The sequence below is a fragment of the Moschus berezovskii genome, chromosome 10, assembly GCF_049115385.1.
Source record: "Moschus berezovskii isolate FMDL1 chromosome 10, NW_MosBer_1.0, whole genome shotgun sequence".
In the NCBI taxonomy this organism is placed as follows: domain Eukaryota; kingdom Metazoa; phylum Chordata; class Mammalia; order Artiodactyla; family Moschidae; genus Moschus; species Moschus berezovskii.
In genome coordinates, this window is record NC_142469.1 from 66,038,618 (window position 1) to 66,063,421 (window position 24,804).

The window sequence follows — 24,804 nt, forward strand, 5'->3', positions numbered from 1 at the left end:
TTTGTTTTTGAAATCTTAAAGTTCATGCGCTAAGTTACATCTAAACAGAGATGTCCAATAGGTCCAGAATTCAGGAAAAATTTGAAAACTGGGAGAGATTGTGAGTTATCATCATAAAAGTGGTCAATACCCTGGGTAAGATCACCCAGAGATTGCTCTGTGAAAGAAATTATTCTTTCTTCCACTCTCTTACCCATTCACCAAATTATCGTTATTAAAACTACAAATAAAAAAATGACACACTGTCTTCCAGGAGTTCTTAACTTCTTAATTGGCAAATTCAATGACCTATTCACAATCCCAATGTGTTAAACTTACTTCTGTACAGCATTTATTTGGTTAGCTATTCCTTACTTGAAAAACTCTCCTCCACTGATATTCCCATCACCATTCCCCTCACTTTCTCCTTTCTGACTGTTCCCTTTTTGGTCTCCTACTGAGATAGAACCTGACCTTCACAACGTTTCACTCTTAAACCTTCATCTCTAAGTCCAATTTTCCCAATTAGGCTTTAGGTCAAACTGACTTATGTTTAACAGATAGTTTAAAATTAAATATTGTGTTGATAGTACAACACAAGAAATACTTTTCACCTTGGAAATATACTGAGCCAGGTGCTTGTCAGAATCATAATTGATTTACTCTCGAGCCTGTTTACTGCTGTCCTGAAAATGGCAACAAAAATACTTAATTTGCAAGGCTACTGTTAATGATAAAATATGGATACCTAAATGTAAAGCATCAGGCACAAAGCACTGCACTCCGACTGTACCATTAACTCATCTTATAAGTTCAAATGAATGACAAATTACGTCAAATCATAAATATCTACCTTACCTAAAATTAACTTCTGTTCGTGAGCCTATATAGTATTATCCAGGTTACATATGCTGGCTCTCTGTGTACTATTTTCTTTAGAATCTCTGACAGCATCAGGGACTGGCTCAAAGTAACAGTAGTAATCGCTTCCTTCCAAACACAAAACACATTTTCCTAGGCTTTTTAATAGTGCAGTTTAGCTTAGGAGTGAAACTGAATAGTAAGCTTCATCACAAAAACTCAATCCATACTACCCCGTCCATCTGCAGGTCCCTGAGAGAAAAGGGAGCGGGGTCAAAACATACTTCACCAAGAAAGGTTGAAACGGTAGCTTTTATCTTTCCCGCTGGTTCCTAAAGGACCAACCGTACTGAGATTCCATCGTGCTCTGCGCCACTTCCGTTCGCGCGTATTAATTACGTCACACGTCAGCTCTCGCGGTATCATCGCTTTGCTGAAGTCCTTTAATAAAGGTCTCGCGAAATTTGTCCCACGGGTCCAAACTAGCCTCTCACCCTCCCCCACTCCACCCCTCCCCCAACCTACCCCCAACCTGTCCTTCCTTTCTCTGTCTCAGTCACCGAATTCTCCCCTCCCCTCTCTTGATCTCAAGGCCCTCCTCTCGTTTCCGATTTCTGGCCGGAACCGGAAGTTTGGTGGGCGGGGCCGGGCGGCGGAAAACGCAGCTGAGCCGGAGCCGGGACTCGGCTGTGGCCGCTGTCCGCGTCCCCGCCACGGATCGCCGTGGCTCCAGGTTGAAGGTCGGTCCGGAGACGGGTGGGCGCGGGTCTCCCCCGGACTGTCCGGGCGGCAGCCTTCCCGGGCCCCCCGGGCTCCGCGAGGGATCATGTCTACAGCCTCCGCCGCTTCTTCTTCCTCCTCGTCTTCCGCCGGTGAGATGATCGAAGCCCCCTCCCAAGTCCTCAACTTTGAAGAGATAGACTACAAGGAGATCGAGGTGGAAGAGGTGAGCGAGGCCCGGCACGGAGGCTCGGGCCCTGGCCTGTGCCGGTCTCTGCCTGGTCCTGACTGTAAAGCCGCCTCCCCAACCCCTCTATTTCTCGGACCCACCCGGGAGTCCCCACACCCCACAGAGACCGGGTGTAAAGGGGCTCTCCGCGTTCAGCTGCTCCGGGGTAGCTCTCTTTTTTCTCACTTTAGCACTCTTGAGTTTGGATTTAATACTCCGGTGCTTGGAGTTTTCAGTTCGGTCGCTCAGTCGTGTCCGACTCTTTGCGACCCCATGAATCACAGCACGCCAGGCCTCCCTGTCCATCACCAACTCCCGGAGTTCACTCAAACTCATGTCCATCGAGTCGGTGATGCTTGGAGTTTGGGTTATCTCAAACGGAGAAGAATAAACTGGTGCGATCGTCTGGTCCACCAGTTCTAGAATCTGTAAGTAGTAAAATACATCAAAGACCATGGCCGTTTTGGAGTTTTAGTTCTCCAAAACATGGTGTTCTTAAGGTCAAGGATTGGATTATGTTCGATTTCTGGCTCAGCATCTGGCACGCAGTGGGTGCTCAATGGATGCTTCGTAGGTTAATACATCCACAAGTCTAATAGTTTTTCCAGGTACTGAATAGCTGTTTGGCCGATTCCATAGAGCAGTAGTCATATTAAATGTTATTTAATAGCCTTCGATTAGGCTAATTTAGGTTAATTTCACCGTTAGTAATGTAGACTGGTTTAGGATGAAAAAATGTTTCAGGTAGCATATTCTGAAGCAATAACGAGTGATTTCAGTGACAGCTAGAATGTGAGATCAGACCAGAAGTCGCTGTTATACAACCCGAATACATCCTTTATTCTGTAGTATTTAACATTATTTTGGAGCAAGGTAACCATGTGCCTTTAGCACATTGCTTCTTTTCAATGCACAGAGGTTGGTTGTATAGACCATAAAATTTAGAAAACTGAAAGCTATGTATATTTTAAAGACACTTTAGAAAGTGTTAAAACTTCAGTTGGAAATAGTATTTATTATTTACCATTTGTTTATTATTTAAGAAATTTACTAAGCACCCTGCATTACATATACCCACGAGAATCCTGCATGTTCTGTAATACAGATCTCAAAGAATTATCTGTACTTTATAAATTTTAAGTTACTTTAAGACAGTGGTAAGCTAAAAGTAGTGAGATAATTATCCTTCAACGAATGATTTTTTTTTCCTATGCATATTTTGGAAGAATAATGGATTACTTTATTTTTACTTGCTTAAAATAATCTTAAAGATCACTAAAAACAGACTCATTTTACAGGATAGTGTAAGTAGGAAGAGCAAAACCTTTGGGGTTAGACGAAGATTCAGTGTATCAGCTATGCCATTTATTAGCTGTGCTATCTGGAGCAAGTTTCCTGACTAACCTTTTTGAGCTTTAGTTTCCTTAACTGTAAAATGATTATAATTTCTACTTCATTATATTTGTATGAGACTTTATTAGGCAGTACATGCAAAACACCCAACACAGTGCCTGACACACATTACTAGGGAGCTGAGTTCCAGAGAGGAACTGTGACCTTCTTTAAGGTCATATGGCTAAAAGAAGAACCCATATTTTGGAAGAGGGGGAGGTTTTGTGTGTGTCTGTGTTTTTTTTTTTTTTCCTATTGAAACTATGATAAATTCTTTTTTCAGAATTGGATAGTTGATCCCGGTTTCATGGCTAACATTCTTTCTTTTTTAAGAATAAAAATTCGGTGAGTCAGTATAAAAGAATTACAGTTTTTAAATAAGCATTTACGTCTACTCTGTGGCGAACTGCTATGCTTGTAGACTACAAATTGTTATATAATAATAACTTGTACTTTGTGGTCTACCAAATGTTTTCAGAGACTTACATCATCTGATTTTTACAAGCTTAGTTTTCCCGCACTGCTTTCTGAAGCATTTTACATTCTTGGTTATTAGTAAGGTCTCATTTATCCTTTTACTACTCTTCCCCCAAAGCTATTTAACTTCCTATTTGGGTTCTGTTTCCAAAGACCCTTCCTTTAGTTTAGATGATGTTTCAACTATTCTTTAGTAGATTTAGGACATTCCTGAGGAGTAAATTTTTGTTTCTAGATGAAATTTTCATCTAGAGGCAATCTTTTAATTTTGTTCTTTTCAGTTTTTATTACTCAGTTTATTTTCGTGCTAAAGATTTGAACTTAGACCTTTCTAAGGTTAAAACCATTACGTAGTTTTCATCATATTATTTATTTTCACATTAAAGCAGTATTACTATATAATCTAGGGAGCACCGTGGGCACTCATTATTTCTCAACTTAGATTCTGCTCTCAGCTTAAAATCATGAGTAAGAGAAACAGAGAAAGATAACTGGAAACAAAAAGTATTTTATATTGCTTTCATTGTTTTATATGGTACCAGTATATTGCCTACAAATGAAGAAAATCATATTCTGTTTCTCAAATAACAGTGTAATCGAATCAGCATTATACTGATTCAGTTAGAAACTGTGTATAAAGAAAAGTACTCTGACCATAGGCCAAATATGCACTCATTTCACAGATGCATATTTTTAAGGCATCAGCTGATTTTAATCCTTACATTTCTTATACCATGACTCAGTAATAATCAGTGTGAAACTTTCTAAATTCAGTTTTGATATCAAATTATGTCAGGTCTCAGCATTAGAAACCTGTGTAGATATTTTAAAAAATTTTTAAGTCATTTAGCTTTTATCATTCTAGATCTGACTGAATTGTGAGTTATGTATCAGTACGCTGGGGACTAGGTTGCAAGAAGTAATAGAGGCAATGTGGTGTGGCTAAAATAAAAGTGTACTGGGCTGGGTATTTAGAAAATGTAGATGCCATACTGATTCTACCATCATGTATTTTAGTAACTTTGAGCAAATCACCTCATTTTTCTGAGCTTCTTGATTTCTCACATAAAAAGAGAGATTGAAAGATAATTTAAGGTTTCTTCCAGTTCTAAAATGAAATCACACTTACTGTTTCACACTTTTTCTAGCATTTATGCTCTGTTTCCACAGGCAGCTTAAAGAACAATGATCATGATGAAATATAGTTTATGACTAACTAATGCTAATTAAATAGGGCAAATGATACTCCCGTTTTACAGATACTGACAACTAGTCATAGAGTTTGATTTGCCAGAAGCCTCATATCTAAGTACATGGTTGAGCAGGGCATTGAGTTTGAGATTTCACACTCCTGAGTCATTTGCTCTTTCCTCTTGGATTTATAAGGTACCTTCAGTTCTTTCTGAAGTTACTTTGTAGCCAAACCTTATTGTAAGAATGGAAAACAAAATACCAATTTCATTTGTAATAGCTGGTCTCCAGCACTTAATGAACCTTCTTTTCTATGCTAAGATTATGAAAGATGAGTGAAGGATCCTAGGGTTCTCTCCTTAAAAACTTTGACTTATCCTGAGACTAGATTTTCGGAACCACAAATTAAAACTGAATGTAATGTGAATTGCACACTTAAGCCATAATTTGAAAGTAGAGTTTATCACGGAAGGCTCCATTTAGCGGGAAAGATTTTGAAACTAGATTTTGAATAAAGTAAGCATCATAGATTGGGAAAGATACTAAAATGAATTCTTTGTAGTTGTTCCTCTGTCTCTAATGCTCTTTTCCTTAGAATTTCATTGACCTGTTCTCACCATTCAAGTCGTGGTGGTGGTGGTGGTGGTGGTGTAGTCACTAAGTCGTGTCCAACTCTTGCGACCCCAGGGACTATAGCCTGCCAGGCTCCTCTGTCCATGGGATTCTCCAGGCAAGAATACTGGAATAGGTTGCCATTTCCTTCTCCAATGTTAACTTCCTTGGAAAAGCTTTCCCTGAGCAACCTAGATCTTTGTCAGTTCTACTATTCATGACACTTAAAGTGAAAGTAGGTATTCATGACACTGTCACTGAAAGTAGGTATCCCCCAGCAAAGTTTAACCTTATTCAAACTTTTAACTCCAATGGCTAGCATCTAAAGGTTTTCTATAGTTGCTGAATGAGTAAATGAAGTTATTGCACCATAATCATGAGAATTCTAGTGTCCATCTGGTTCTCTTTTTGTGACCTGGTTCTTTTATGTTAAGATAAGTTAGTGATTTGGCTAATGCAGCATTTACACTAAAGATAAAATCTGATTCTCGTTGGAAATGTTGATTTCATTGCAATTAATTATACCTAGCAAATAGTTTGGCTTAACCAGGGGTAAAAGATTCTGCAGAGGGTCAGGTGCTATAACAATACAAGCCATGCATTAGTGGGCCTTTACTAAAATGCTAAAAAGACCCTGTTTGGCATGGTCACTTTCTAAAGGGGAGATCCACAGTGTTGACATCAAGAACAGCATATGTGCAATGCACATATAATTAGATAATTTATATGTTCTTAGAGACATGCAGAGGTTTTGTTTTAAATTGAAATACAGAAAGAGCTTTGATAGTATTGTACATTTTGTGATTTTTTTTAATGTTAAATGTGTGGTTAACTGGTAATAGAGAGAATCTAACTTATAGTGGCCTGAATAAATTGTCTATAGATTTGTTATTAAGATTAAGAATATTCAGAATTATTATTATTAAGCACTTCCATGTGAAACTTGATTGTTGGTTTCAGGAGAAACCTGTAATTGTTATCACAGTGAAGAGGTAGCCACAGTGATAACATTTATAGTGTGCGTGTGTAACTGAAAAGATGACATGAGTATATTATTTGAAAGAAAGGCCTGTTTAAAGGGTCAGATGTCTTATGGCTGATTTTAAAAAGTCTGAATAATATAAGCTTTACTTTTGTGTTATAAAGTGTCTTGTCAGCAGGTGGCAGTTCTACCCTGCCACAGTTAATGAATAGATATTGAAGTTCTGAAATAGTTGGAGGCTCCAAGTTCTAACTAATAAATGTTCAGATCTATGCTTGTTCTGTCATGTCGCAAATTTCTAGCCAGAGCAGTGGCAGCATGGCCAGGGTCCATTCACATAGATCACAGGTCAGGGACAAAGCAAACTGACAGCTATAGTCACTGAACTAAAAATAACATGAATTGGACATAATTAAGAATTATTTCATAGTAAATTAAGAGTGCAAGGGTGCACACCCTTTTCTATTTAGTTTTCATTTAGATGGGTTTTTTTTTTTTAAACCTGACTTGACAAAGGAATGGAGTGTTTGTCCATCTTAAATTAGTTTTTAAAGGAGTTGCTTTCTTTGAACACGTATACCAAATTTTGATTTTGGTATTTTTGCCTTTTAATATTAATTGCGTGGAAATATTTTTTTCCTGTCATTTCATATTCTTCTGCTGCACTTTTTTTATATTCAGAAATTAAATTTAAATCTGCTTTACTACATGAGACTAAAATTGTGGATCCCAAACCATGAGGGCTAAACCACGGGGGGAGAGGTACATGTAATAAGATAATTAATCTGGAAACATTTTAATTTAGAAAACAGTCATATGTTCAGAAGGAAATATTTCTAATTTGACTTCCCGTTTAAAACCAAAGTTCTCACTGCATTCCTTTGTTTTTCTATTTTTATAGATGAGGGATTGTGAAAAATATCTGAAATATTTATTTCTGGGTTCACTATTTTGGATGGATGTGTGCATTGGGGGAGATACTTGTAATTTGGGCATGTGCCATTTTTTACACTCTTGGTGAAAACTGATCTTTGGGGAGAGCTGTCCATTCACAATAATTTTTAATAATATGTCAGAGGAGCTTACTCAGATATGAGTACAATCCAAAAAGCATATTTGATTGTGAACTTAAATTAGAAATTTGGTAGTAAGTAAAAAGTGACTTCCTTTCATTGTTTTGTAGTTTGAATATTAGTTTTTTTTTATTATTTACCTCAGTTGCCATTGTGTCTCAAGTTGCCATCTGTGCCACTTTTTTCTTCTTGTCAAGAACAACAGTGCATTGCTCTCAAGAATTCTTCTCCTTTCTTCCCGCTAAAGATACCGTGTCAGTGGTCTGGAAAACTTCCATAGACCGTGTCAGCAGGAAGCGAAGGCTCTCTGGTCTGTGTGATGGTTTCCGGTGAGATATCTTGTCTCACTGTTAGTTGTGGTTCTAATATAACCTGATAACAGTCATTCGCAAATATCAGAATCACCTGAAGGGCTTGTTAAAACACAGACTGCTGGACCTCACCCTCAGACTCAGTAATTCTAGGTGGGAACCTGAGAGTTATATTTTCACAAATTTCCAGGTGCTGCAAGTACTTCTGACCCAGAGGTTACAGTTAGAGAGCCACTGACTTAATGCTTTTGCTGTTTTTATATTTGCTTTCTTTTTGCTGGTTTCTTCTTCCCCTGTGTTCTAAATGTTGACGTACTTCAAAGCTCAGTTCTAGGACCCCAGTGTTAACATGTTATTTTTTGGTCAGCACGCCCAGAGGATTGATTCGAAGTACCAACCAAATGCTAGTGACTCTCCCAGGTTTTTAATATTCTGCCTGACTTCTTGACTCATGTTTCCACTTTCTTTCTTGATATCTCTACTCAGATATCTAAATAGGCATCTTAGGCTTTATATGAGTAAATCAGAACTCTGTGCTATTAGAAAGAAAGAAAATCTGCTTGCTTCATCCTTTCTTATCCTTTATTAAACTGTTTCTGAATCTAGACATTATAATTGACTCATGTCTTTTCCTGTCCACCTGTCCTGCCTGCATACAGATCATCAGCAAGCTCTTTTGACTTTACCTCTAAAACATATGGTTTATGAGATGGTTGGATGGCATCACCGACTCCGTGGACATAATTTGAACAGGTTCCAGGAGATAGTGAAGGACAGGAAAGCCTGGCGTGCTGCAGTCCATGGGGTTGCAAAGAGTTGGACAGGACTTAGCTACTGAACAACAACTAAAACATATTCCCCAGCTTCCGTGATGACTCAGCAGGTAAAGAATCTGCCTGCAGTTCAGGAGTGGCAGAAGACTCAGGTTAGATCCCTGGGTCAGGAAGACCCCCTGGAGTAGTAAATGGTAACCCATTCCAGTATTCTTGCCTGGGAAATCCCTTGGACAGAGGATCCTGGTGGACTGCAGTTCATGGAGTCACAGAGTCGGACATGACTGAGCACATGAGCACAAAAACAAGCTCAAACATATCCCAGTTCTGCTCATTTTTCTGTACTACCATCAGCCTCGTTCTCAAAGCACTTCTGTCTTGCTTGGGCTGCTTTTACAGCCCTCTGCCTGATCTCTCTCTATATATAAGCTAGCTTCCTTACAATTCATTCTTCACATAGAGCCAGAATGATTTTTTTTTTAATGTAAAATCATATCACATTCCTCCTTAAATTCCTCTAATTGCTTCCCATCACACTTAGGCTGAGATTCAGACTCCTTTTCATTGTGCCAAGAATTCTCCAGGATCCAGACTTTGTCTGTCTCTCTGGCTTTATCCTGCATCACTCTTCCTTCTCCCACTATGTCCCGCTTATACCAAACCCTCCAAGTATTTCTCTAGGTCATCATTAAAATGTCACCTGTCTCAGTAAGGCCTAATTTAAAATTGGAGTGGGAGGAGTGCATGCATGTGTACACACACACAGTTATGTTTCTTTTCTTCTTAGTACATTTGTCATTTTCTTAAAACATTGTGTCTTTTGTGCACACACATCTTGCTTCCTCTTTGTCTCCCTGCACACAAAGAATGTAAGTAGTTAGAACAAGGATTTTGGTTTAACTTGTTTACTTCTATATCTGGAATAGGTAAGATAATGCCTAAACTATAGATGGGGTTCAAATGTTGTTGAATAGGGATTGTAGGGTTTTTTTCCCCCTTAAGGGTCCTTACATTACTACTTTCTTTGGTTCATTCCTTGTGTCATTCAAATATGAAATTAGTAACCTCCTCAGATGCCTTTTATACTATCCAGCCATAAATTTCCACGTAAGTTTGTCCCATTATTCAACTTTTTCTCCACGGCAGTTTTTTATAAGCTGTTATTTATCTTATTCATCTTTTTGTCTCACATGCTTGCATGCTCAGTCATGTCTGACTCTTTGCAACCCAAAGAGTAGGCTGTTGCCCTCCAGACTGCTCTGTCCATGGGATTCTTCAGGCAAGAATACCAGAGTGGGTTGTCATTTCCTCCTCTAGGGGATCTTCCTGACCCAGGGATCAAACCTGCATCTCCTGCGGCTCCTTCATTTTCAGGCAGATTCTTTGCCGCTTGAGCCACATGGGAAGCCCCATCTTTTTGTCTGTTGACTGTCTTTTCTTTCCTCTCCCTATTCCCCCACTTAAATTGAAAGTATATTTCATGTGGATCTAGGCCTTTGTCTTATTTTCGGCTATATCTCTTGTATCCCAGATGGTAGCTGAATATAGTAGACATTCAAGAAATATTGGTTTAAGGAATAAACGCAGTTCATTGTTCTCTTGGCATTAGCCTCACTTCACCCCTTGAAAGCAGGAGACCTTACCCATTTCTCCCCAGCTGCTAACTGGGCCCTCCCCTTTGGCTTTCATTGATCCTCTGAGATTCAGCTGAGCTCTGCATTTAGCTCCCTGTATTTTGAGCTTCTGCCATCCAACAGCCTCCTTCCTGCAGTCAGAAGACACTTCAGTATTCAGTTATCCTGTTTTTCTCTTGGCAGGAGTTTTTCTGTATCATTTCCACGTTCTGTCAAGGCTGAAAGGATGTGAGGCCTCCCTCTGACTGTCTCCTTTACCACACTTAACTTATTTGCAGTTTCCCATGTTGGCAGAGCCTGTCCTGTGAGGCTGCTTTCTTCTGGAGAACTCAGTGAGAAGTTGAGGGGGAGCGGGCATGGAAATAAGCCTTCTCTACCCTCGAATCCCTAAGTCTGTCCTGAAAGCTGCCATCATAGACTCTCATCTCTGGCCCTTTTCAGCTGGGAAGTGTGAGAGTGTGTGTGTGTGTGTTTTGTCTTGAATTTCTTCTCTACCTCACTTTCAACCCTTGAAGGCAGGGATCAATTCTTTATATATTTATTCTTTTACCCCTATTATTTATGCCATTTGAAAAGATGGAAAGTCACATTTTGATTCTGTGATATGGTGATTTACAAGAAATATGAAAAGATTCCACCTGCAATGCAGGAAACCCTGGTTTCATTCCTGGGTCGGGAAGTTACCCTGGAGAAGGGATAGGCTACCCACTCCAGTATTCTTGGGGTTTCCTGGTGGCTCAGACGGTAAAGAACCCATCTGCAATGTAGCAGCCCTGGGTTGGGAAGATCCCCTGGAGGAGGGCATGGGAACCCACTCCAGTATTCCTGCCTAGAGAATCCCCATGGACAGAGGAGCCTGGCAGGCTGCAGCCCATGGGGTCGCAAAGAGCTGCACATGACTGAGCGACTAAGCACACATGTACTTGGTCATTCAGATGACCAAAATATTTCTTAAATGTATTTGGCCTTTGTCTGCAGTTTCTGGTTCACAGCTCCCAAAACGCTCTGAATTTTGTAAGTGATGAGAGATAAAGATGTCCTGAGGTTAATTTTGGACCACACCTAAGAACCGGGCTGCTTGCCAGGAGAACCAACAGTGTGATTAGAGGGTTGGAACTTTCAACCCCACCCCTCTGACCTCTGGGGAGGGGAGAAGGGCTGGAGGTTGAATCAATCAGCAGTGGCCAGCAGCTTAATCATTCACGTCCATTTAATGAAGCTCCACGTAAACCCAGAAGGACAGGTTTCAGAGAGCTTCCAGGTTGGTGAACACATTAAGGTTGGGGGAGAGTGGGGCACAGAGAGGGCATAGAAGCCTTTGGTGGGGGGGAGGGAGGGTACAACACAGTCTTGCAGAACTGAGCCCTTAACCTGTGGGGTCTGATGCTCTCTCGAGGTGGGTGATGTCAGAATTGAACTCAGTGGTAGGCTGTCCAGCTGGTATCTGAGGATTGCTTGAAAGTGTGGGGAAATCCCCCTCCACACACTGGAATTTAGTAATCAGAATCATTACATACACAGAAATGTAATTCATTAAGCACTGATTCTGTGCCTCTGACCTTTGAATTCACAGCAGTTATTTTTTTCTATCATGTATTTCAGTTTACCTGTACAATCTCAGGCATCTTGGACTTTATTTAATCATTTTAGATCTGTTGTTTCACCATACACGTGAAATATCATGTGGCCCTGATGCACGCAGAGGCTTCTTAATAAGTTCACGGACTCTTATCTTACATGAAATGCCTGTTTTATATTTCAGAGTGTTTCCAAAAAATTGCTTTTGTAAATGAGAGGGAGAAAGTTTATCTTGTCCTTCAGTTCAGTTCAGTTCAGTCGCTCAGTTGTGTCCGACTCTTTGCGACCCCATGAATCACAGCACGCCAGGCCTCCCTGTCCATCACCAACTCCCGGAGTTCACTCAAACTCATGTCCATCGAGTTGGTGATGCCATCCAGCCATCTCATTCTTTGTCATCCTCGTCTCCTCCCGCCCCCAATCCCTCCTAGCATCAGAGTCTTTTCCAGTGAGTCAACTCATCGCATGAGGTGGCCAAAGTATTGGAGTTTCAGCTTTAGCATCAGTCCTTCCAATGAACACCCAGGATTGATCTTCTTTGTTGCCCACGTTTTGTTCTCATGGTTTTAAGTTGCCGGCTCAGGTTGGCCATCTTCTCAGCACTAGGTGGCACTTGTGCATCACAATTAGTCATTACACAGTTTTTGCAACAGATGCGTGATACACAAATGTAATGTTTGGAATCCCTGTGTGGGATTCTTGAGAATAGCAAAATGAAACAAGAGACCTGCTGAGTACCAGTTGCTTTGATGTATCTGTAAATACATGAAAAGTAAAAGAAAAGTGAAATTACTATCCACTAAGTCCTGTCTAGAAGGCAATGGCAAGCCACTCCAGTACTCTTGCCTAGAAAATCGCATGGACAGAGGAGCCTGGTGGGCTGCAGTCCATGGGGTCGCTACTAGTCGGACACGACTGAGCGACTTCACTTTCACTTTTCACTTTCACACATTGGAGAAGGAAATGGCAACCCACTCCAGTGTTCTTGCCTGGAGAATCACAGGGACGGGGGAGCCTGGTTGGCTGCTGTCTGTGGGGTCACACAAAGTCGGATACGACTGAAGCGACTTAGCAGCAGCAGCAAGTCCTGTCTGACTCTTTTGTGACCCCATGGACTGTTGCCTGCCAGGCTCCTCTGTCCCTGGAATTCTCCAGGCAAGAATACTTGATTGGCTAGCCATTCCCTTCTGAAGCCATTCCTTCAGGAATTTTCCTGACACAGGGATTGAACCCATATCTCCTGCGTTGGAGGCAGATTTTTTACTGTCTGAGCCACCAGTATCAGTATCAGTTCAGTTGCTCAGTCATGTCCGACTCTTTGCGAGTCAGACCTGAACTGCCATTTATAAATACATAGTTGGAGAATATATTAAATTCCTTCCCAATCGTTATTCATAGTACTGTTAACAGATAGACTGGTCTGTCCATCCTTTCTTTCTTAACCTGGTATTGTCATAATGTTGAAATTCATTTTAGGGCCTGTGTGCTGTTCATTGTGGTTAATTTGAAAGAAATAAGGAGTGTAACTCCTCAAACTTGAGCACACCCAACTCCAAGCACTTACTATTCTTTTGTGGTATGTAAGAAAATATCTGATTTTGACTTATGAACCCTATAGATAATATGCTGAAGAAAATGTAAACATCTCCCTTTTACTGTTGAGAAAACAGAATCTCAAAGACATTAACTTCCCCAGTATTGGTAGCTAGCAGGCAGACAGAATCTATATTTAAACTCAAGTCTGTTGGGTTTCAGATCCTAGGTGCACTCTTTCCATTATTCCAGTGGTACCAGGTTTAGCCAGTCACTGTTCATGTTAAAGTAACTGGATGCAAAGTTCAAATAAGTGACATTGACTCCTTTCCCTTATGAGAGGTACGGAGGAGGGCTAGAGCCTAATCAGAAGGCGGTCCCTGAGCACCAAGGGCCAGGAATGGAAAAAGAAAAGTCCCCTGAATCAAGACAACTCAGTTTCCTTAAGGCTGAAGACATACAGGCTTCCCAGGTGGCTCGGTAGTAAAGAATCCACCCGCCAAGCAGGAACGCAGGTTTGATCCCTGGGTCGAGAAGATCCCCTGGAGGAGGGCATGGCAAACCCCTCCAGGCTTGCCTGGAAAATCCCATGAACAGAGGAGCCTGGTGGGCACCAGTCCACCGGGTCACAGACGAGTCAGACACAACTTATGGCCTAAACAACAATGACATCAGAGGCTGAATATGCAGTGAATTGTTTATTTTATACTGTGTTTCAAATCCTGGCTTCTGTGACCCTGTGATCTTGGCAACTGTGTGACTCAGTTTACTTACCTTTAAAATGGAGGAGGATTAAATATGTTAATGCACTAAAGCACGTGGGCTAGAACCTGGCACATGGTAAACATTCACTCTGTTAACTATTTGGGTAGTTTTATACATTAAGCAACATGAGAAATGTCCATACTGCTTTGTGTGATGTTTGAAGTGGAATTTGAGTTATGGCTAGAGTGTCCATCCATCTCAGCTTACAACTAACTATCCTGGTATTTATTAGCATCTATTTCTTACTCTGGAAAGAGTACCTGTTCATGTAAGTTTGCCTAAAGTGAAGACTTTCTCCAAGAGAAGATGTAACTGCCCCTTTCTGATACATGATACAGATTTGCATGCATGCATGCGAAGTCGCTTCAGTTGTAGCTTACTGTTTGTGACCTCATGACCTGCCTGGCTTCTCTGTCCATGGGATTCTCCAGGCAAGAATACGGGAGTGGGTTGCCATTTCCCTCTCAGCTCAGTGCTTACTACATAGAAAGTACATCATTGGTGAGAACTGTAGATTTTTCGCTTAAGGAAGTACTTAGATCCTTTGGAATTTGAAAGATTGGAGTAAATGGCACATAACTAAGGTCATTTTCAGTGATAAAATAGACTGATTTTGTTCTAACAAGTATTAAAAGCTATTCTTTGTTGTTGTTTTAACATAATGGCAAATTTCAAACAACAGTAAAAGTAGAGTAGCATGAGAGAGGAATGAACTCGAGAGCTACCTGTCAGCTTCAACAATAATACAACATATAGTCAGTTTTTATTTTGTAACTTAAAAAAATAACTTTAATGAGATATATTTTACATATCATAAAATTTAGCCATTTAAAGTGTACAGTAATTTGTACAATTACTAAGTTGTGCAAACATCACCAGAAATCTGTTTTCAAACATTTTCATCGCCTTGGTAGGATCCCTCCTACACATTTACAGTTACTCCCAGTTTCCCCTCTCAGCCCCAGGCAACGACTGATCTACTTTTTATCCCTAAAGATTTGCCTTTTACAGACATTTCGTATAACTGGAGTCATAAGTGGTCTCTTGTGTCTGTCATTTGAGCATAGTGTTTTTCAGGTCCATCCATGTTGTAGCACGCATCAGTAGTTTGTTCCTTTTTCTTGACGAATAACATTCCAGTGTAGAATATGCCATGTTTTGTCTGTCCTTCACGATGGCCAGTCTTTTATCATCTATATTTTTATCCTTCCCCCTCCACTCCCTACCCCACTGAACTATTAAAAAGCTATTTTTAATTTCATAAATATAAGAGCTTAAAACATTGATTACGTTTCTGCTTTCTATTTTTGTTTTTCCAAACTATCTTCTCTGTATCCTCTCATTCATCTTGCCTGTCTTAATTTGTTTTCTGTCCCTAAAGAGTCTTTTTTGGGGGGGGGGGTTGGTTTTGAGAATGAAGAGGTGTCTAGACCATTAACTTTCAAAGAGACAGTGCCTTTCATTGTCTCCTTGTTTTAACGAAAATTCATACTGGCTCTGTGACAAATCCAGATCGTGATGATTTCTAAAATCTTTAACCTTTCAGGTTTGCTTCAGCATTATATGGTGGGCTGGATCTATTTGTTTCTGATTCTCATGGAGTTTTTTGTTTGTTTGCTTTTAACTCAGGTTGTTGGAAGAGGAGCTTTCGGAGTAGTATGCAAAGCCAAGTGGAGAGCAAAAGATGTTGCCATTAAACAAATAGAAAGTGAATCTGAGAGGAAAGCTTTTATTGTAGAGGTAAGTTGAAATGTCATTTCTGTCGTGTAGTTCTTTACCTAAGATACTCTGTGAATTTGATATTTGTGAAAAACGAAGTGTTTCTCAATCATCATTTCTCTTATGTTCTTAAACATCAGCAATTTAGTTGAACTAAAGGGAATGCCATAGGAACAGTTTTTCATTCATACTCTTAGTTCTGAGTTCTAAAAATTAGAAGAGAGATGTAGCTGCATAAATGAATTTATCCCTGAATTAAAATACAGTCTCTTCCATGTAATTCAGGTCTATTTCAAGGCATAGAATTTAAATTTTAAAATAGAAAAGAAATGGTAATCTCTCCCATTATCTAAAGTGAAGAAGGGAAATTTTATGCATTCATTTTTGACTGAATGTTTTAAGAAATTCGAATGAGATTATTTTAAGGAAAAATTATGTCAAATTAGCTTTTCTCATTTAGCATGAAAATTTATAGCCGTTCTCTTACAGATTTGATGATGGAGAATTTGATAATCATGAGATTATTTATTATCAGGTTCATTCTTTTATGCTGTTTAGTATATTAGATTACAGTATTTGAATAAACCAGTGATTTTATAACTTTTTAACTTCCTTGGCCAACAGAAGTGGTCTTTACCTTATAAACTTTCTGAATTTTTATCTGTGATTTTATTTAATTATAATGTCAAAGTATATTTACTGATATTTTTAAATGCATAACATGAGGAAATGAGAAATTAGTTGTGATATGATGAAGTAGATTTTTGCAATTAGTTGAATGAATTGAGAGATGCTGATGAATGGTTTGATGTCATAATGAGGAAAAATGATCTGTAGTCCAACAGTCTGGCTTTATCTTGCCTTATTCACAGTTTTTGTTTATGGTTTAAATGAGGTTATTGATCGGATACTGTTGTATTGGCAGTTTCCTAAAACTAGATAAAATCGTACGTATTAAAGTCTAGGAATCCAGTCAAAAAGATGATAATAACTTGGAAAGAAAATTTTTCATCAAAGTTGTAGATACACGTAATTTAAATTGTTGAATGGTTCTCCATGTGTTTTTATTAAAAATCCCAGTATCTCCTCCCATCAAGTTTTCTGCTTCTCAGAGGCAACTACTTTGAGCTCATCTTTAGTTTTGTTTGACGTCCCCCAATCTAGACTCACACCTTCTCCAAAGAAGGTATTTTTATATTTCTATCTCTGTTTATCTCTACATTAAATATATATCTATGTTTTGAGAAGATATTATTATACCTTCTCTAAAGAATCAACCTCTAATCTTTGGGACAATAAAGAGGCATTCACTAGCTGTTTGAAGACAGGGAAGGAGGGAGTCTTTGGCCTAATTTTAAGCGATCTCTCTGCCCTTTTGTTAGTAATAGCTTATGTGAATAGATACCTGGTACTGTCACCACTCCCCAACCTTTTGGAGGTTTTATGAGTTAAACCTGGTTGCTTCTTACTTTTTCTCATTTCCTTTTAGGTCTGCAGTGTCAGTTATTGCTGCTCATTTGCTTTCCAACTTCAAAAATGTGTGCTGTTTTCTCATATCACGTTTTCTTCATCTTTCTGAGTTTGTCTTGAAAAAATGTTCCTTTCCTCTTTTGGTAGTATTTGATGGGGGAGCAAGAACAGTCTGCTATCTAAAGCTCAGTACTTCAGAATCTTAATAAGGTGAAATATAATAAATGGTGATATTAAGTCTTTTAGGACTAAAAATCTAGAAATGTTGGCTGTAGAAAAGTACAGCTTTCTAGTAACATGTGGCAAAAAGGTTTACCTTTGGGCTTCATATGAGCCAGCAGTATTATGTAGATAATAGAGTAGGAGAGGAAGAAGAAAGGGGAAGAAGCAGAAAAGGGGGAGAAGAAAGAGAGCAGGTAGCAGTTTGGGGGGCTATGTTAATATTAATTTGAGATATAGAGCAAGAGAAATGAGTACAGCCAAACCACTCACGATCTCACCATGAATTGGATTGGATATGATGGGATAAAACTGGAAGTACGGAGACCAGTTAGAAGGAGACTAGTAATTACTTGGTTCAGATTGGAATTGCTAAGGCAAAGGCAGTTGTAATGGGAACTGAGAAGAGGGAATTAACTCAGGAGATAGGAGGTGGAGGGAAGAGAAGGCAAGAGGGCAAATTTTAAGTCAGACAGACCAAAATTCAAACTCTGGTTCTGCTACTTCCTAGCTCTAGGGTATTTAGCAACTCATTTAACCTGCTCTGAGCCTTATCTTCAGGGTACCTCATCTTTAAAATGAAAATGATAATACCTGCCTTGCAAAGTTGTGAGGATTATGCAGTATCTGTAAAGTGCTTCCCAGTGCCCAGCATAGAGTAGGTAGTATTCCTTCAACCATAGCTATGAAGATGGAGGTGATGATGATATGACTTCCTCTGGTTTGGATAGCTCAGCTCAGTGCCATCTCAGGGATGGCATTTTAACATTTCTTGGCAAACTTCATTGCTTCTTATTGTACTCACGCCTTGTTCATAACTCCTGTTATAGCACTTTGCATGTTGCTTTAATTATTTGTGTATGTATCTCTCCCACGACTAAACTGTGAGAACTCCAGGGTAGGGATTTTGTACCATTGTGGGCAGGTTCTTATGATCATAGTGCCTGCTACATAGGAAACAGTGATTGTTGAATGATTAAACTAATATTTTGTACAACCTTAAGATTTGAATGATACTGTGAGATCACTTCCTCAAAAGTTACAGCACTTTTCAAAAGAAACCTTTTTTTGTTACAGCTTCGACAGTTATCCCGTGTGAACCATCCTAACATTGTAAAGCTATATGGAGCCTGCTTGAATCCAGTAAGTTTGTCATTTTTTCATTTTACTCTGTGAGAAAAAACATGGCAGATCCATGCAGCTGTGTAGTTTATGAAGCTGTTTTGATTTGTCATATTATTTCTAAAAAAAAAAAAAAATCATACTGTGTGTGCTTCTGATCTATTAGCAACACAGTGTGAGGGAAGAGTTGTCTTGGGTGGTCTTACCCAGTAACTTCATCTTTGGAGGTTCACAGTATCCTGTGATAGCCTCTGTTCATTTGCACTGGAAAAAATCCCCAAAGATCTTGCGATTATGTTTTTATATACACCTTCACTCTTAGACAGTGGGCCCCTAGAAGACAAGGTCTTAGATCATAGATACCTTTTTTCCCTGTAGTGCTATTCAGATACTGGGGACCAAAAGAATGATTTTTAAATGCATTTATAAAATCAAAACTTGATCTAAGTTGTCTCTCAAGTTCCCTAGGATGCTGTAGCTCTGTGGTTAATTATTTGACATATGTTTCCTTCAGGTGTGTCTTGTAATGGAATATGCTGAAGGGGGCTCCTTGTATAATGGTGAGTGTCATTAGACCTGTCTTTATTAGAGTAAAATAATTGAAAAGCTTTTAATACAAACTGTAAGTTACTTAATGTTCTTCACAATTTATCCTCAGAGTCCCAAAAGGAGATAGTTAAGAAAAGAAATCTGCCAAAGATTAAAAATCTGCTAAAGACAAGAGGCTACAACATTAGTATGTGAAATTTAGATGTCTAAGTATAGTAATCTTTTAAATTGATGGTACTCTTCATAACGTTAAAAGCATAACTTGCTTTTTAAATAGATTTTAAAGTATCTTCATACTTACAACCTTTTCTTTTTGCCCTGTCTTAGCTTTCAGTCTCCTCATTTTAGAACTTTTTAACTATACATCCTTATTCTGCTTTTGCCTTTTTTCCCCCCAAAAGTAAATTTGTGAAAATGTTCACTTTATGGAACATTTTAGTAACAATGAAAGGAAACTATATTATTTAGCTCCCTTTATAGAACAGAACTAATCCATTTAGTTACCTGTGTAGAACAGAGCTGTTTCACTCTAAGAAACACCAACCATATATATAGTCTCTTGTCAAAACGTTTTTATAACATGTAGCATTTTATTTAGCTATGTGCACTGCTCATGTATTTGTCCTTGTTAATGGCTGTCTAATACTGTGTTTTACTTTGAATTACTTCTAGTTTTTAGCTATTATAGAAAGCATAATTGTAAACATTTCAATGCACGTTGTTTTGTTTTCTTCTATACTGTTTCTTTGTATCTCTAAAAGTACAGTATGCTATCAAATGCTTATAATTTATATTATTGTGTGCAAGACTGCATCTATTGAGTTAAAAAAGTGGTAATATATATTGTTTTTGAATGTATGTGTAACATTTAATAGATGTTAGGTATTTATGTGGTAGTTATCCATTTGAAATCATTAGCTATTTCTATCTTTTTATTTAGAAAAGAAGGAAAAGCAGGACCGATGGGAGCATGTGTAGGAAAATACCCAGTCATGTGTTCTGACAGTGCTTGTATTCACCTTGTGTCTTTTGTCATATGCAATAAAGTTCTTTTTAGTTTGTGCCTTTCTTTTGCAGTGCTGCATGGTGCTGAACCATTGCCATATTACACTGCTGCCCACGCAATGAGTTGGTGTTTACAGTGTTCCCAAGGAGTGGCTTATCTTCACAGCATGCAGCCCAAAGCTCTAATTCACAGGGACCTGAAACCACCAAAGTAAGTTCTAATAATGTGGTCTCTCTCTCGGCAGCCCCCACCCACTCCCGAATTTAAGCTGGTCATTGCACATCAGTTTTTCTTTTCTCTTCTCTTTTAGCTTGATGAGGAATGCTTATTTTTATTCTTTTAACATTGTTTATTTTTAACACACCTCCATCATTTAGCCATCTAAACTGGCATTTTAAAACGTTGTCTTCAGTGGCATTTTTCTTTTTAATAACTTCTGACTTAGATTAGCATACTTCTAGAATCTGTTAGTCTATGAATCCTGTTTTGTGCCCTCAGTATATATTGGTTTCCGTGAACAGTTTCATGAGAGCAGAGACAAGCCTGTCTTGTTCCCCGTTGTATCCCTAATAAGCACAATGTCCACACATAGTCAACATTCCACCAAACTACACAGGGTGGTTATTATTTGCATTTTCAGAGAAAGGCAAAGGGCATTGCTGGCATATCTGAGTAGAAACTGAAAATACTCTGGATTTCTTTATATTGTGGATTCTGGGACTTTGAAAGAACTTCAGAATTCCCTAAATAATTTTTAAAGGCCAAAACTTCAGAGATTTTTTTTCCCCCCAGGGGTACTCAAGTTAAAGAAAACATACATATTTTTATCCCCATCTCTCTCTAATTTTTCTCTTTTCTATCCACCTGTGACAAAAAAATCCCCCTATGCCCTTTCTCCTCTACTGCTGGCCATCACATGGGTTCTCAGATAAGAGGTTTCCGCTAGGAAATCAGTCACAAGTATTCCATTCTCTTGACAGTGATTTAAAGCATCAGTGTATCCCTTCCAGGTAGAACTTCTCATCTCCTTTCTAATCTGATGCGCTCTGCATAGGTTTCAACTCTTGGAATCTCCATTCTCACTAGTGTACCTTATTTCCACCTCCAGGCTTAAACTGATTTCTCTTTCCCTGGGTCCTTGGTCAAATAATGTTTAAGTCCCAGGTTTATGATACTTCTTTTTAACTTGCCTGCCGAGATTGTTGTAGCTACTTATCTTGGCTAGTAAAGAAGAAAGCAGTTTTTTTGGTCCCTGTTTTGGGAGATTGTGTTCTCCTTTCCCCCCTCCCCAGGTTAACACAGAGTTGAATTATCAAAGCAAATTTGTGAATATCATAGCTCTTGTCCGGGAACAAACTGGCTGATTCAAAGGATGAGACATGAAGGTGTTATGCCTTCATGATGCAAGTATGAGGCATGAAGCATCCTTTTCCTGGAGGAGCCAGAACCCATTAGGTGCAACACCCGTCTGCACTGGGGCATGTTTGGCTTTGAAATGACTAATGAGTTATTAAACAATATACTTTAAAATAATCTCACAAAAGGAAGTTGTTTTAGTTTTTTAACATCTTTCAGATTCCATAATTACACAGCTTAAACATCTGCTTCCATTCCCCATTCAACCACACCCTGTAGATCCATAAATTTTAGGTTTATTAACCAACCTATTTAGAGCAGATATGTCTTACCAAAGTCATCTGCAGCTAGGTTCTCTGGTTTTGCTAACAAATACCATTAACATATTTACAAGAGATATGGTCTAGGTCATTCATTCCTCTCAGGCATTCTTATAGTTGGACTCATGGTGTAGTGTTGAAAATTGCCTGTGGGGCACCCCATATACAAATTGGGATTTATCATTAGAATTTACTTTTTAGAAAGTACTGGGGAAAAGGAAACTCTTTGGAATGACTGTACTTTCATATATAATTGCATATACAGACACATGTGCCCTATCTTATTGTCCCTGGAAAACCTGTGGAGTCTCCAGTCAGGAGGAATGTTTTAGAATGGCACATAAAGAAGGCACCTGACGATACAATTAGGTGTTTCATAAAGTATCAGCTTGTGCCCCTACTTTAGTTACCTTTTTGCTGGTTAGTTCAAAATCTTATGAGTAAAGGGGTATTCATTGTAAATAGTAATAATATAAAAGTCATTCAGAAAAAATACTGTGATATTTTGAATATACTAGGATGAAACCAAGAAGTCAGTTACAGAATTCTCCTCTTGGGTAAAGAGTAGTAAGAATTTAGCAACGGTGAAACAAGGAAACAATCTATCCAGTTAGAATTTTGTAACAGAATTATATGCAAAGAATTTATAACTTTATGTAAATATCTGTATATAATGATATGAAAAAAATATCCTGGTAAGAGAATAAAGCAACATTTTGTATAGTGTAACCTATACATGCTTGCTGCTGCTGCTAAGTCACTTCAGTCGTGTCCGACTCTGTGCGACCCCATAGACGGAAGCCCACCAGGCTCCCCCGTCCCTGGGATTCTCCAGGCAAGAACACTGGAGTGGGTTGCCTTTTCCTTCTCCAATGTGTGAAAGTGAAAAGTGAAAGTGAAGTCGCTCAGTCATGTCCGACCCTTAGCGACCCCACGGACTGCAGCCTACCAGGCTCCTCCATCCATGGGATTTTCTAGGCAATAGTACTGGAGTATACTGCCCTTGACAGTGCTCACAGGGATAGTATAGTAATGTGGTTTTGACTCTTAAACTCACATGAGAAGAATTTTGGTTCTCCAGCAATATGGCAAACTGGGTAAACTGCAAAAACATCCAGCACCAAACCCAGAGGTGCTACATATTACAGCAAATATCCTTTACATGCATAGGTGATCTTACAAGAAGATAAGGGAATCATTCAGCCAAAAGGTAGAGAGAACTGAACCCTAAATGGGTTTGGTGGTTTGTATGTAGGGTTTGCTCCTAAAGTTCAAAGTGAACATTCCTGATTCATGTCCCAGACTCCATCTGTCTTGTAGGTCAGAATCCTCTGCATTCAGTGACATATAGGGAAAGGAAAAGGAGTGTGTGTATATATGTAGGAGATTTTTATGGATCAGGCTTGAAGGTGAAGTACATCACATTCTACTGGCTAGAATGGTCGTTAATAACCATACCTAATTGCTCAGAAAGCTGAGAAATGTACCCAAAAAGGAAAGGAAATAGGGAAATAGGGTCAGTGAACAGCTAAGCGGTCTAGCTACATTAGGCTAACTAAAGACTCATTTCTGTTCACAGTAAGGTTAATAAGAGCAAAGAAGGTTTGGAAACTGTTGGCACCATGATCCACAGTAAGATGTACTTCACAGTCTGTTGTGTGCACGTAATGATGTGTGTAGACCTGAAACTGAACTTTGCTGAAACAGTATTTAATCTTAGTAGTTGTGATACACTTTGATATTTTCTATTTTATTTTTTTAACACTGTCATAATCTTGAGTTGTTTTGCAATCTAGGTCCCCAGATATGTGATCTAGAATTTTTATGGTTTAGCTTTTATGACTAGGTTTCTACTTGCACCTTAGAAAACACTGGGGTAGGCAGGTAAAGTATAGGAGCCAACAGTTTATGAAGGTATTGATATCCATCCACTCCCATTTCAGAACACCTTAATGTTCATTACTAGATGTTTTTTAAAACCCCATACTTTGGCCCAGAGAGAAGCATAGTCAAGAAAGATTATGGAGATAGAGATGGAGACATCAAAATTTGAATCTAGCAGTCACCCTAAGAACTGGCTTAAAGTCAACTTTTGCCAATATTCCTCTGTATTATTAAGCTATTACAGGTGACTGGTTCACATTTTACAGAAGTTGAATGGTGACATTTTGCTTACTAACCTTTTCTGTTTTCTCAAATATCTCTTTTATTGTAGAATCAAATACTGGTCTTGTAACCTTTAATTCATTTTTTGGTTTATTTTTTGTCTTTGTTTTTTAAACAGCTTGCTGCTGGTTGCAGGGGGGACAGTTTTAAAAATCTGTGATTTTGGTACAGCCTGTGACATTCAGACGCACATGACCAACAATAAGGGGAGTGCTGCTTGGATGGCACCTGAAGTTTTTGAAGGTAAAATAGCAAAAGCGTGATGTGACTGATAATCTGCCTTATTACCCCATGTAAATCCAGTGTGTTTATGGCTTTCCCCTATTTACATGATTTCTACATGGCGTTTACACAAGATACTTCCTAAAGTCTAAGAAAGTACTGCATAAATACAGCCTTAAATCTTGAATCTCATACAAGACTTCGGTTGTCTGAAGTTCAGGCATATGTACAGTTTATCTTCATGCTCAGATTCCATAACTGCAAAATTGCCTACGTGTACCCTAAAATCAGTACTCATAATTCTTTTCATAAGTTATTTACAGAAATGCACAGAAGAGGAAAAAATTTTGAGTCTCCCAACACACACATTCCCGGCTGAGGTCAAACAAGGCAATGCTTTGCCCTCTTGTGTCAGTTCTCATACTCTGTCACTTCTGTGATCTAGTGAGTGCCTCATTTTTTTCCCTTTTTTGTACTTTGTTGATGATTTCACAGTTTAAAACGGCCTCTGCGAGTAATTGAAGTGCTTTCTAGTGTTCCTAAGT

At 38.9% G+C, this 24,804-nt stretch overlaps 1 protein-coding gene across 9 annotated transcripts in view; it reads left to right on the forward strand.

The window, feature by feature from the left end:
* Positions 1-1,382: 1,382 nt before the first annotated feature.
* Positions 1,383-24,804, forward strand: part of MAP3K7 (mitogen-activated protein kinase kinase kinase 7) — a 75,497-nt gene continuing 52,075 nt past the window's right edge. For 7 of the 9 annotated variants that reach the window (XR_016038426.1, XR_016038427.1, XR_016038428.1 and 4 more), the window contains exons 1-6: positions 1,385-1,786; positions 15,740-15,850; positions 18,596-18,661; positions 19,155-19,200; positions 20,267-20,405; positions 24,156-24,280. Coding sequence is in view for 1 of the 9 variants with exons in the window: in XM_088840710.1 (XP_088696836.1) it covers positions 1,667-1,786; positions 15,740-15,850; positions 18,596-18,661; positions 19,155-19,200; positions 19,299-19,376; positions 20,267-20,405; positions 24,156-24,280 (685 nt within the window). In the remaining 8 variants the exon portion in view is untranslated. Of the gene's footprint in view, positions 1,787-15,739; positions 15,851-18,595; positions 18,662-19,154; positions 19,201-19,298; positions 19,377-20,266; positions 20,406-24,155; positions 24,281-24,804 lie in introns of all 9 variants that reach the window. The other 2 variants (XM_088840710.1, XR_016038433.1) reach the window with 2 other exon arrangements.